Here is a 14,929-nt window from a genome sequence, read left to right on the forward strand (position 1 = left end):
TATCTTGAAAGATGCAACTTATTTTCCTTTGTAGAAAAGAAGCTATTTTTATCTGGTATAATTTCTAAATTAGGATAATTCATAATTCATATTTATATTTATAAATTGAATGATGTAACATTGTAAATTTAGGATACAGGTTTAATATTTTTGATAATCTATTGATATATTAATATTAGACAAAATATGGAGACATATATATTAAAGGCAAGGCAACATTTAAATTAAGAAGCAGAGAAAGATGAGCAGCTCTGTGAGCAAATGGCTTTGGATTAAGCCATGTCAACAAATAGGAAAATGTTTATTGTAACTAAAGTACGCATTATCTTAATGCATGGGAAAGAAATGTAATAATATAACAATATCTCAGATGTGTGCTGGTTCAGTTTTAAACATTGACCTAGTATTCCAGCGCTGTACAACACAGATTCACCAGAATCCATGATGAATTGGCCGTTTGGATTCAGAACTGGCTTGGTCATAGAAGACAGTGGATAATGGTCGAAGGGACTTATTCTAGTTGGAGGTCTGTTACCAGTGGTATTTCTCAGGGATCTGTGCTGGGAGGACTCTGCTGGTTGTTATGTACATAAATGACCTCTATGAAAATGTAGATGGGTGGGTTAATAAGTTTGAAGATGATGTGAAGATTGGTGGTGGTGTGAATAGTGTAGAAAACTGGCAAAGAAAACACTAGGAATTAGATCAGTTACAGATTTAGGCAGAGAAATGACAGATAGAGTTTAACTCAGCGAAATGTGAAGTGCTGCACCTTAGTAGGTCAAATGTAAAGAGCCAGTACATTGTTAACAACAAAACCTTTAGCAGAGTTGATGACCACAGGGATATTGAAGTCCAAGTTCATAGCTCCCTGAAAGTGGCTACACAAGTTGATAGGGTGGCTTATGAAGACATATGGCATGCTTGCCTTTATTAGTCGAGGCACTGAGTTAAAAAAACAGGAAGTTATATTGCAGCTTATAAAACTCAAATTAGGCCACATCTGGAATATTGCATACATTTGCCCCATTATAGGAAGGATGTTTGAGACCGTCGTGAGGGTGCAGAGATTTTAACACCATGCTGGCCAAAGTAAAGAGGGCATGTTTTGTCTGGAACAGTAAAGGCTGAAGTGAGATCTGATAGAGGTTTCTAAGATTATGAGAGGCATAGATAGAGTAGACAGGTAGTATCTTTTACCCAGGGTTAAAATATCTAATACCAAAGGGCATGCTTTTAAGGCGAGAGGGGGGTAAGTCCAAGGGAGATGTGGGGGGCAAGATTTTTCAAACGGAGTACTTGCTATCTGGAATGTGCTGCCTGGGGAGGTGTTTGAGGCAGATACATTCGGGACTTTTAAGAGATGTTGAGGTAGGCATATGAATGAGAGGAAAATGGAAGGATGTGTACATATATACATTGTGTAGGCAGAAGGGATTAGTTTAGTTGGCTATTTGATTACTAATTTAATAGGTTTGGCACATTGTGGGCTGAAGGGCCTGTTCCTCTGCTGTTCTGTTCTGTGTTCTATGTAATTGTACTGGGAGTTAAAATCATTAGGATAAAAAATTGATTTATATTTCTTTGACTTCAAAACTTTATTGATTGATCAAAAAATGACAGAGGTTTGGTAAGGTGTGTGGAGAGAAATAATCTCCTCTCTTGTAGAATCTAGAACAACTAACAATAAGAAAAGTAGTCCCAGGTTAATTAAGAATGAAATTAAAAGGATTATTGCGTTCAGAGTTAACATTTTCTCTAATAGTCTATGAATATCAAATCAATTTGAATTTTTAATACCGGAAATGATAAATTTTCAAGAGTACCTAGGGATTATTGAACAGGTTTAAGAGATGAGTAACCTACTTTTGTTCCTGAGTTTGTGTGATATCTATTGAAGAAGTCTTGAGGACAAAATAAGCTTAAAAGATCTGCCATTGATCATGTTTAGTGAAGAAATGGAAAGTCTGAATCAAAAGCAAGATATGTTTAATCCTTATCTAGGATCAATTTTATGTAAGGAGTAAGCACGCATGTAGGAATAGTATATATCACTTTCAACTCTCACTGGTTTTAGTACTGGAATCCAATAAAATGGTCTTTTAGTGTGTTGCACTGTTTTCTTTTCATGACTATGTGTGGGTGTAAAGAGGCTCTCTTTAAGGTCATGTTTAAAGAACATTTTAAAATCTGCTAATAAGGTACACATAAATACGGTTTTGACTTTGTGAGGTCTATTCACAGAGAATAGAAATGTATCTTGTAAGCCTTCTCTAAAGTATTATTCAAGTTTTAGTGCTCATTGTAGTTCTGTAAATTTTGCTATCTTAAATGTATAATTTTACACTGCATTAATAACATCTCAAGCAAACGCTTGTTCATTTTATACCTATCATACTGCTGACAAACATTGCCCTAATTTTTAAAGCTAGAGCTGTCCATAACTGATGTGAATATCATGTAAGTAGAAACAGTTTCCCAGGGTTGAAGCTCATTAGATGGGGTTATGCAGTGCATGTTTCAAAGATAATATGCCAAATATTAATGTGAAAGGGTTAGGACCATGAAAGTAATCAATAAGACTTTAATCTGTCATTATAAGCTAACTTGCTTTTTCAGGAAAATGGAATCAGTGCCCCATTTCATCTGTCCAATGTACGATTTCAGTCCCTAGCTACGTGGTTGACTTTGATATTGTTTGAAATGCTTTAGCAAGTCATTCCATCATTAACAATCAATGTGCAAGGCTTGTTTCTGCATTGTGTCCAGTTGTTCCAGGGTAGAACAACTGACCATTTATTGTAGAGGGCTATTTGCTCCTCTTTGGAGTTTCCAAACAGGGCAAATCCTAATGATGAAATGTGTTTTTTTTTGTTTTTGGAACATGCAGTAACTTGAACCACATAGCACCTGTTTCATGGCCCAGCATTATGGTTGTTCCACAGCTAAACTTGTCTTTATTTGTCTGTGCTATTAATGATCATAAAACATGCTGAAAAATACTAAGCTATCAATTTTTGATTTCCTATCCAACAGGGCATAGATTGCACTTGCTTGTAAACCTCATAGTGTGAGGTGGGGCTAAGATGAGCATAACTAGTGACGAAGTAAATTTCCTGGTTTATCGTTATCTCCAAGAATCAGGTAAGACTATTTGTGTATACAGCAAATGGTTTTCAATAGACTGGTAAACTAACTGGTTTATGTAAATCCTTTTTTCATGCAGACACCTCAAGTTTGTAATAAAGTTTGTGATTTGATATTAGAAGCTCAGCTTTTTAAAGAATGGTTGGCAGATTTGTAAGAAAATTAAGCCATAGTTTACTCAGTCCCTGAATGTAAGCATATGCAGGCAAGCCCTTAGAACTGGAAAGTATTCACATCTTTCAGGTGGCTGTTGTGTGTGAGTGGGAATTGTACAATAATAGCTTTGTCTACACAGTTTGGCATAAAATTATGCAGACTTTACACGTCCACAGTTTCAAAAGAGAATTTATAGGTACTGGAGACTTTCCTTATGAACTGCTCAATCAATTGGTACACTTAAGTGTTTCTTCTTTACAAGCATTTGCTCACGATCTTTCTTTTGTCTGATCAATAATCCTTTAACATCAATTTATGAAGTCAATCGGTAGGCCAGACAATCCCTGAGGATATGATTTCTTTTATCTGTTAGGCCATCACAATTGGCAGCAGATGAGTAGCATAAAGAATAAGAGCAATATCAGAACAGTGTTTTAATAACTTAATCAGTGCAGTTATAATATTGTATAATAGTAAATATTATTTCCCTAACTGCAGCAAGGTATTTATAAAGTTCACTATATGCTGCAACATTAAGGTTTTTAATGCATGTTATGTCTGTTTTCCATTTAATGTGTTAATGAAAATGAATCAGTGCTGTTATGTAGATGTGAATTGTTATTTGAATGTGAACACTTAGCTTAAGTATTTTTTTGCACATTAGTATTGTTACTCAGAAAATGTTAACAAATTACTGCAAGATCTCATTTATTGCACACATGAATGCATGTTAGTTGACAACTGCCAAAATTTAAAAAATATTATTTGCCATGTTCCTTAGTCATTCTTCTTTATTGCAGTTATTTGAGGAGAATGCTCTATATTAGGGTGACAAACTTCTCACATTTCATCTTCAGCTAGTGGTGGAAGCTGAATCATTGTAAATATTTGATGGGTCGAGGAATAGAGGGGTATGGGGAAATAGCACAGAAAATAACTGAAGATCACATATTAAATAGTAGGGCAGCCTTGAGGGGCCTGATCATCTACTCCTTTTAATTTCTTGTGTGTTTCGTGTCTAAGCTGATACAGGATTTTTTGAACAGGTTCCAAACTGTTCCTGATCTCCCATACAGAATCTTTCACCTCGGCACCACTCTCCTACACTAATCTCATTCCTCTTGATTCCTTTATCATATATAAAATGGTACTGATCTCTGTCTTGAATAGATTGTGCACTGAACATTCAGTGCCCTCTTACATTAAGAATTCCAAAGATTCAGTACCCTCTGGAGGCCAGCTTTCTTCTCATGTTGTGAAGGACTGACTCCTTATTTTGGGAATGTGATATCTGATTCCAGTAATTCCAGCCAGAGAAAAAATCAAGCCTGCATTCACCTTGTCAAGTTCCAAAAGAATTTTGTATGTTTCAGTGCGATCACTCCTCACTGAAAAGAGTGTAGGCACAGTCTGCGTGATCTCTGTTGGTAAACATACCTGACATCCCAGGAAGGAATCTGCCCAATGCAAATATAGTTCCAAGTATGAATGGTGGTCTATGAAAAGAATATTGTGAATTTTCATGTCCATTGTCATTCTCAAGATAAGGAGGAATAGAACTGTAAAAATGTAAGTGCTTTCCTACTCCCAACAGTGGCACAGGACACTGCCAGCTTGACACTCACTTTGAAGTACCGAATCCAGGTGCCCATGGCAAACTATGAAGCCCCATAAGATCAATAGCACCCCAAAAGAATTTTGAGGAACTACAATAATATGTGTGCTGAATTATTTATATGAAGATTATTCACAAAATTGATTGACTCACCAGCTATTTGTTTGCTTATAATTAATCCATTTAAAGCAGATCACTTAAATCCACCTCAAGTAATCCAAATAATATCTATTTTTGGTACTGATAACCATTGAACATTTTAAAATGCATTGTTTGTAGTTCAGAAGATCAAATCAGGCGTTCAGAAGGCATTTTATTTAATTCACAATGCATCGGGTACCTTTCACAAAAATATAAACCATCTTACTTGACATGTAGCACATTTCATGTGAGGGCAATTGACTTCGACTTCTCAAATAAATTATAAACAACTTTTGGAAATACTTTGGATAACAGTGCTTGATAGGTAAATAGAGAGGTATAACCTGGGCCTTTGCACCTCCCTCTGTAATTGGATCCTCGTCTTCCTAACTGGAAGACCATAGTCTGTGCGGATTGGATAACATATCCTCCTCACTGACGATCAATACTGGCGCACCTCAGGGGTATGTGCTTAGCCTACTGCCCTACTGTCAGTATGCACATAGGCATAGCTCAAATACCACCTACAAATTTGCTGACGATACAACCATCGTTGGTAGAATCTCAGGTGGTGACGAGAGGGTGTACAAGAGTGAGATATGCCAACTAATGGAACGGTGCCACAGCAACAGCCTGGCATTCAACATCAGTAAGATAAAAGAGCTGATTGTGGACTTCTGGAAGGGTAAGACGAAGGAGCACATACCAATCCTCATAGACGGATCAGAAGTGGAGAGAGTGAGCAGCTTCAAGTTCCTGGCTGTCAAGATCTCTGAGGACCTAACCTGGTCCCAATACATCGATGTAGTCATAAAGAAGGCAAGACAACAACTATACTTTATTAGGAGTTTGAAGCGATTTGGCATGTCAACAAATACATTCAAAAACTTATGTTGTACCATGGAGAGCATTCTGACAAGCTGCATCACTGTCTGGTATGGAGGGGCTAGTGCACAGGACCGAAAGAAGCTGCAGAAGATTGTAAATCTAGTCAGCTCCATCTTGGGGCACTAGCCTGCAAAGTACCCAGGGCATGCCCTTTTCTCACTGTTAACATCAGGCAGGAGGTACAGAAGCCTGAAGGCACACACTCAGCGATTCAGGAACAGCTTCTTCCCCTCTGCCATTCGATTCCTAAATGGACATTGAAGATTTGGACTCTACTTCACTTTTTTTAACATACAGTATTTCTGTTTTTGCACATTTTTAAAAATTATTCAATATACGTAATTGATTTATTATGTTTTTTTCTCTCTGCTAGGTTATGTATCGCATTGAACTGCTGCTGCTAAGTTAACAATTTTCATGTCACGTGCCGGTGATAATAAATCTGATTCTGATTCTGGTCCTTACCTTAAAACTGAGAAAACTGGCTACAATCTACTGTTGTCTACATGGACTTTAGTAAGGCCTTTGACAAGGTCCGGCATGGGAGGTTAGTTAGGAAGATTCAGTCGCTAGGTATACATGGTGAGGTAGTAAATTGGATTGGACATTGACTCAGTGGGAGAAGTCAGAGAGTGGTAGTGGAGGATTGCTTCTCTGAGTGGAGGCCTGTGACTAGTGGTGTGCCACAGGGATCAGTGCTGGGTCCATTGTTACTTGTCATCTATATCAATGATCTGGATGATAATGTGGTAAATTGGATCAGCAAATTTGCTGATGATACAAAGATTGGAGGTGTAGTGGACAGTGAGGAAGGTTTTCAAAGCTTGCAGAGGGATTTGGACCAGCTGGAAAAATGGGCTGAAAAATGGCAGATGGAGTTTAATACAGACAAGTGTGAGGAAGGAAAAACCAAGGTAGAACATACAAGGTAAATGGTAGGGCACTGAGGAGTGCAGTAGAACAGAGGGGTCTGGGAATACAGATACAAAATTCCCTAGAAGTGACATCACAGGTAAATAGGGTAGTAAAGAGAGCTTTTGGTACTATTGCCTTTATAATTCACAGTATTGAGTATAAGAGTTGGAATGTTATGGTAGGGTTATGTAAGGCAATGGTGAGGCTGAATTTGGAGTATTGTGTGCAGTTTTGGTCACCGAATTGCAGGAAGGATATTAATAAGGTTGAAAGAGTGCAGAGAAGGTTTACAAGGATGTTGCCGAGACTTGAGAAACTGAGTTACAGAGAAAGGTTGAAAAGGTTGAAGAAGCTGTGTGAGCTTCTTCACACAGAGAGTGGTGGGAGTGTGGAATGAGCTGCCAGATGAAGTTGTAAATGTGGGCTTACTTTTAACATTTAAGAAAAACTTGGACAGATACATGGATGAGAGGGGTATGGAGGGATATGGTCCAGGTGAAGGTCAGAGGGACTAGACAGAAAAATGGTTCGGCACAGCCAAGAAGGGCAAAATGGCCTGTTTATGTGCTGTAATGTTCTATGGTTCTATGTCTGCTACATTATGTTCTCGTATAAATTTTATGAAGTTATAAGTGTCTACAATGAAAAAGATTTCTTTTCCACTCACTGATGGCAGTGTCTCATAATCTCTGGTTCCATAAAACTAGCACCCTCTCAAGAAGTCATTGTTTATATAAGATTGTAGTTGATAAGTACTAATAGAAGTCACATGGTAGATAAAACAGAAGGATTTCAAAATTTGGCGTAAGTTTATTCTATAACACAATAAGGTTTGTAGTTGGTATTATGTGTGTATGAAATTTAGAGTGATAACAGCCCAAAGGGGTAAAATTCAAGAGAAATTAGTCATTGTGGTTTTGTGAAGGGTAGATAGTGTTGCACTTGTAAATTAATGGTAGGATTTGGCAGAATCAACATGCACTTGTAAAAGGGAAATCATACATACAAAAAGCTGGATGAATACAGCAGGCCGGGCAGCATCCGTTGACTGCTTCTTTCAATGGGTGCTGCCCGACCTGCTGAGTTCATCCAGCTTTTTTGTATGTCTGATTTGACCACAGCATCTGCAGTGTTCTTTGTATTTAAAAGGGAAATCATGTTTGATGAATCTGTGTTTTTTTGATGCCGTAACAAGATCAGATGCAGAGGGAACCAGATGATGTGGTATATTTGGACTTGCAAAAAGTGTTTCAAAAGATGTCACACAAGAGATTATCAAATAAGATTAGAGCACACAGATATTGTAAGTACTAAACTGCCTTAGATTAGTTAAAGAAAAATAGAACGATTACAAAGAAACAGATCATTTTAGGTCTGGGAGAATGTAAATGTGGGGTGTTGGAGGGATCTGTGCTGTGGCGCTTGCTGTTCAATCATCTGCATGAGGAAATCAAGTATAAAGTATTCATGTTTACTGATAATATAAAACTAAATGGTACTGTTGGCTGAAAAGATTCATGGAGACAGGCTATATGAATATGCAAAGACATGACTGATCATGTAAAATATAGATAAATGTGAGATTTTTGGGAGAAAAAGTAGCAAGGTGGGATTTTTTTAAATAGTAAGAAAGCAAAACATATTAAATGCAAGAGATTCAGATCAGATGCAGACATTTGAAATCCAGAGGAAAACACACAAAATGCTGGATAAATTCTGCACACTAGGCAGCATCTTTAGAGAGAACTGTCAGTGTTTTGGACTGAGACTCTTCATCTGGACTGGAAAGAAAGGGGGAGGAAGCCAGAATAAGGAAGTGGTTAGAGGGGAAGGAGTACAAGGTGGTAGGTGAAACTAGGTGAGGAGGAAGGTGGATGGGGGAGGGGTGAATGAATTAAGAAACTGAGAAGGGCTGAAGAAGAAGGCATCTGATAGGAGAGGACAATGGACTATGAGAGGAGGAGGGGCACCAGGGGTAACTGATGGATAGGTGAAGAGAGGAGAAGGATGAAGGGAGGGGGGCAGAATGGGAATTGGAAAAAGAGAGAAGGGGATGAAAATACCTGAATTAGAGAGCTAAATGAGCAAAAGTACATGTTCGACACAGCATTGAGGGCCGAAGGACCCGTATTGTGCCATAGGTTTTCTATGTTTCTAAAAGAAATTAGTGTTCAGATCTCAGACCTGGGTTTAGTTGTGGCTTCAGGTGCAGCCTACATTGATATTGTATGTTCTTGTGACCATGTAGGCTTCTACTCAGAGCTCCAGTTTCTGCCCACCTCCCCGGAAGTGTACTGGTATATTAATCATCTCCAGTAGATTGCCTCTTAGTGTAGATGAATGATAGAAGTGATCAAATAGCAGTTCTCAGGCTCGTTGAGAAAGAACAGGTTAAGGTAGTGTGAGGAAATAAGAGGATTAATGAAATCATTCCTCTAGAAGCCAGCATGAATCCAATGGGCCAAGTGGCTTCCTCTGGTGTCACTGTAAATATAAGATAAAATAATTTGGAATTATTATCAATTACAATTGGAAATAAGAATAGGTTTTTCAACCTCTAGAGTATAAAAGACCCCATGAGATCACAGCTGGAAAATTGTACGTGGGTTGGGCCTACCTCTCTAAATATAGAATACACTTATGATAAAGGAAATACAACATAAATTTACTAGCTTGATTTCTGTCACTGATTCCACATATGGGACAGTAATTTGTTTTGTTTGTATAATTCTATTTTGTCTTTGTAATTTTTTTTCCAGTTGTATCAACTATCTATGTTGTGGGTTGCTTAAAAATAGATTAACCTTTACTGATACCAAAGTGATGTCAATTCTGATGATAGCTTGACATAAATTCTTCTTAACCTATCTTGTGTTACAGTGGCTGTGCAAGAGTTTAGTTCTCAGTGATTCAGAGGTCTGGACCACGTCCAGGCTATGTCCACACTACACTGGATAAATCCATAACCGAAACTTTTTCTCTTTGTTTTTACCCTCTGTTCACACTAAAACGGTGTTTTCATCCCCCGAAACTGGAGCTTTTCAGAAATGCTCTCCAAAGTGTGTATTTTTGAAAATGCCGGATTGGCCGGATCAGTGTGGATGGAGTAACCGGAGACTTCTGAGAAAATGCTGTCAGACGGCAGCGCGCTATTTCATTGTTTTCTTGAATGCAACCTAACAATTTCAGAACAGGGGGCAACGAAACTGATGCCAGAAGAGCTAGAAATGTACTCAGCAAATACTTTGATCCATAACTTACTGATTAAATAAGTATACTCACTTTGCCCTGTTTTCTGTCTTTGCTCGTATGAAGGTGGTTTACCTACTTATGCAAGTACTTCTCTGACAATAGATGTGTAACAGCCTAATGTAACACTGTATAGAAATACAAGATAACACTGATGCAGATATGTTTTATACATTTAACAAGGTGCTTTATTAATGCAACAGAGTTAGTTAGTTAGTTTTTCAATGGTTGTCCAGTATTTGTTTTTTTTCATTTTTAAGTTTTCCTGCGCAAAAGCCAATAGCTGTCTGTCGTTTTAAGTTTTTCTAGTCTGTAACTACAAAAACGCGCACTTTTATGGCGAGGTTCGACACCAAACATATCGCTTGTTTTCGGTAGATGTGTCCTGCGCATGCGCAGGAGGAGGAGATTTGCCGAAATCTCCATTTCAGTGTGGACAGAGATATTTTTAAAAATGCATAATGTGGACGCCTATTGTTTTTACGCAAAACCGGCGTTTTCAAAATTATCCAGTCTAGTGTGGACATAGCCTAAGATGTGAATTCGGAACCCACCAAGGCAGCAATGGTGGAACTTAAATTCAGAATAATCTAGAATTGGGAAAAATAATTAGGTGACCATAAAACTACTGAATTGTGAACAGGAGAGGGAATCTAGGCACTAAATTTAGACATGTGGATGTCTGTCCCAGGCTGGTCAACCTTGTAGAAAACACAAAGTACACTGCAGGTGCTGTGGTCAAATCAACACATACAAACAAGCTGGATGAACTTAGCAGGTTGGGCAGCATCCTTTGAAATGAGCGGTCAACGTTTCAGGCCGAGACCCTTTGTCAGTTATTTCGCCATCACCTTCTTAAGGCTATTCAGGATTGGCAATAATTGTTTTTCTAGACAACAATTGCCCACAACCCAAACATTATATGCACTTAGAAAATTGGTGATGCTGTGTTTTTTTTATTTTTTCAAAATTAATACTCATCTTTCTAGACAAATATTGCAATTACTAGTTCATCTTTTTTTTGTGTGTGCCATACTCTGCCAGAGCCTTGGCGACCACTTATTTTTTCAAGTGGTTGTCTTGGAGGAAAGATTCTGTAAGTGGTCCCCCATGTCCTTCTCACAGCGCAGTGTTTTTTTTACAAGGCCAAGTTGTGAGCTCGACACTCAACCCGGCATGGATGGAAAGCGTGTCCGGGAGCGGCCCGACTGGATTCGAGCTCGGGAACCTTTGCTCTGGAGTCCGGCGCTGATGTCACTGTGCCACCAGCCAGCCAAGTTCATCATTACTGCTCGAAAACATTTTGTGCCAAGATCAATAAAGTACATTGTCTCTTCTTCTTAATCCTTTTCACTCCTTATGGAGCATAGGGCCTCAACAAAAGTCCTCCGCTTCCTGCGATCTCTAGCAGATGTTTTTGCAGTCTCCCAAGTTTGGCCGGCAGCTTTCAGTTCATCCAAAAGCCTACACCTCCAGGTTTGCTTTGGGCGACCTCTTCTTCTCTTCTCTTGTGGATTCCATTCGAGTGATTGTCGAGTGACACTCGACTGGCTCTTCCTCAAGGTGTGGCCGACTCATCTCCACTTCCTCCTCCTTATCTGGAATACAATGGGCTCTTGGTTTGCTCTCTTCCATAGGTCTAGGTTTGACACTCTGTCGTACCACTTGAGGCGGAGGATCTGCTGGAGGCATTTGTTGAGAAAGGTCTGGATCTTGTTGCAGCTGGTGTTAGTGATTCTCCATGTTTCGGATCCATATAGCAGGATGGCTTTCAATTGGAGCTGAATATACAGAGCTTAGATTTGACAGAGATGGCTGTAGATCTCCAAACAGGTCACAGGGTTGTGAAGGCATGTTGGGCTTTTCTGATCCTTGCTCTGATGTCCTCATCTGTACCTCCTGATTTACTGACTTTGCTTCCGATGTAGGTGAATTTGTCTACATCTTCAACTATTTATCCTTTAATCTGTAATGGCTCCTCTTGTTTGTTATTAATGCGTAGAACTTTGGTCTTCTCTTGACTGATCTTAAGGCCTACTTGCTGTGAGGTCTCTCCCAAGGAATCTACTTTCGTCTGCATATCTTGAAGCTGGTGTGAGAGAAAAGCGAGATCATCTGCAAATGCCAGGTCTTCTAATTTCCCTGTTAACGTTCACTGGATGCCCCTCTCTGAGCCAGCATAGGCTGTTCTTGTAGCCCAGTCGAGTACCACAAGAAAAAGTAGCGGTGACAGCAGGCATCCCTGTCTAACTCCAGTAGTGACCAGGAACTCTTCGGACAGTCTCCCATCGTGGATGACCCTGCATGAGAAGCCATCATAAAGCTGCTTGATGATATTCATTATCTCTTCCGGTACACCATAGTGTCGTAAGATGCTCCACATTGACTTTCTGTCCAGGCTGTCAAATGCCTTCTCAAAATCAATAAAACACACATATAGTGAAGTTTGCCATTCTGTTGTCTGCTCCACAATGACTCCCCTAAGCGTAGCTATCTAGTCAATGCATGATCTCTCTTTCCTGAACCCTGCCTGCTCATCTCTAAGTCTCTGGTCAATGGCGTCTTTCATCTGCTCCAAGATGACCCTGGTGAGAACTTTGCTAGGAATGGACAACATGGTGATCCCCCTCCACTTGCCACACAGTGAAAGATCTCCAGATTTTGGCAGCTTCACAAGGAGGCCCTTCTTCCAATCTGATGGGATCTCTCCGGTTCTCCATATCAAATTCAGCAGTATATGCAAATTGTCCACCATAACCTCTCCACCCTCTTTCAATGCTTCTGCAGGAATGTTGTCTTCTCCAGAAGCCTTGCCGTTCTTCAGGCTTTTCAGGGCTTTTCGAATTTCTTGCTTGGTGATTTCACCTTTATTGATGTTGAGTGGGCCTCCAGGCTCCAGGTCAGGTGGGTTCTGTGGTGGTGGTCTATTCAATACTTCCTGGAAGTGTTCCTTCCATCTCGCCAGCTGATCTTCAAACGAAGTGAGCAGATAGCCTGTCTTGTCTCTAACAGGTCTGTTGAAATTGCTTTTCTTCCCTCTCAAAAGTTTAGTTGTCGTGTAGAGTGCCTTGAGGTCCCCTTTACTGACCGCTGTTTCTGCTTGCTCTGCTATTTCATTGAAGTATGACCTCTTGTCCTTTCTGAGCTGTTTCTTCACCTCTTTGGCCATCATGCTGTACCTGTTGGTGGCAATTTGTTTCTGTTGCCGGATTCTGGCCTGATTCAACTCCTGTTTGAGCTTTTTCCTCTCCTCCACCTTCTGCCATGTCTCGTCCCTGATCCAAGGTTTACTGTTGACTGGTGGTCTTCCCAGTACTTCTTCGCAGGCTCCTGCAGTGGCCTGCTTGAAGGTAATTCAGGCATGTTCCGCTGTACTCTCATCTTGTTCCTCTATTTGAAGAGCCCCAAAGCAGTTTTGCAAGGCGATGTGGAAATCTTTCTTGTTCTCTTCCGTCTGTAGTTTTCTAACATCAAACTTTATTTGCGTGTTCTGTTGCTTCTTCTTGGCTGACAGCTTCATCTTCAGCTTTGCAACAACCACATGGTGGTCAGATCCAATATCTGCTCCTTTTTTGGATCTCACGTCTTGCAATGAACTTCTCCAGCGCTGGCGGACTATGACGTGATTAGTCTGGTTCTCTGTTTGATGGTCAGGCGAGACCCAGGTTATCTTGTGGTAGTGTCGGTGGGGAAAGAGGGTACCTCCAATGGTCAGTTGGTTGAAGGCACAGAAGTCGGTAAGGAGTTCTCCATTTTCATTCATATTCCCCAAACCATTCTGGCCCATCTCTCTCTCCCTGCCAGTGTTATCACTGCCTACTTTGGCATTCAGATCTCCCATGACGATCAACATATCTTGCTTAGGTACCTTTCCAACTACTGTTTGAAGCTGGGTGCAGAACAGATCTTTTTCTTCTTCCTCTGCATTGTTAGTTGGGCGTAGCACAGGATAATGGATACCTTCTGGAATCTGGACTCGAACCTGGCTGTGATGATACGGTTGGACACTGGTTCCCATTCTATCAAACTTCTGGCCGCTTCTTTGGACAACATCAAGGCCACACCAGCCTCATGCGGGTCTTCCTCTTTTTCTTTGCCGGAATAGAGCATAGTTTCTCCCGTCTGCAGTTTGCTCTCACCAAAAGTATTCCACCTTGCTTTGCACATGCCCAGGAGTGTGAGGTGGTATCGGTTCATTTCCTTCACTGCCTGTGCTCACCTACCTGTGTCCCAAAGCAATCTCACATTCCATGTTCCGATTAGGATAGATTTCTTCTGTGAGAGCAGCTTTGGAACTTCCATTTTGGTTTTCCTCGGGTGAAGGAGGGTTGTTAGCCCAGCAGCTTCCTGACGGGTTTGGTTGCAGTGCGTCATCAGCCTCCTGAATGGGGCCGTGCTTTTCCCGAGATCTGAGTTAGTGGTTGACAATCTGTTGACGGTTTCTGTAACAATTGCTTGTTTTATGTGAACGGGTTGTTAGCCCATTGCACAACCCCCAACCTAGAGGACCAGGGGTTTTCTGTCGGGGTCACCTCCCCCCAGGCGATGGCATTTCCATGCTAACGAGCTCCACCTGCCCAGGTTTGAAATCAGAGTTTACCCTCTCCTAGATAGGCTGCCATCCAAGGCTAATGAGTTCTATCTACCCGGGTTTGGAATAGGAGTTCCTTCTCCTAGGCTATGTTGGTTCGCGGCACCTTCTTCCATATTATCCGGTGCACCCCTCACACGAGGGATCCCCCATCTAACACCCAGGGGACGTGCCTCAACGCCATATAGCCCCAGCGCGAGGAAGGTACATTGTAGTCTTCAGTAATT

The 14,929-nt window shown here is 40.5% G+C and overlaps 1 protein-coding gene across 8 annotated transcripts in view; it reads left to right on the forward strand.

Annotated features, from left to right (window-relative positions):
* The window catches only part of LOC132391148 (F-box-like/WD repeat-containing protein TBL1X), a 349,009-nt gene that overhangs the window by 270,317 nt on the left and 63,763 nt on the right, over window positions 1–14,929 (forward strand). For 6 of the 8 annotated variants that reach the window (XM_059963975.1, XM_059963972.1, XM_059963973.1 and 3 more), the window contains one exon: window positions 3,037–3,144. The exons of the other annotated variants lie outside the window; for them this stretch is intronic. In XM_059963975.1, coding sequence (XP_059819958.1) covers window positions 3,087–3,144 — 58 coding nt within the window. In that variant the 5' untranslated portion in view covers window positions 3,037–3,086. The remainder of the gene's footprint in view (window positions 1–3,036; window positions 3,145–14,929) is intronic. 8 annotated transcript variants of the gene reach the window in all.

Source organism: Hypanus sabinus, chromosome 3, assembly GCF_030144855.1.
Source record: "Hypanus sabinus isolate sHypSab1 chromosome 3, sHypSab1.hap1, whole genome shotgun sequence".
In the NCBI taxonomy this organism is placed as follows: Eukaryota; Metazoa; Chordata; class Chondrichthyes; order Myliobatiformes; family Dasyatidae; genus Hypanus; species Hypanus sabinus.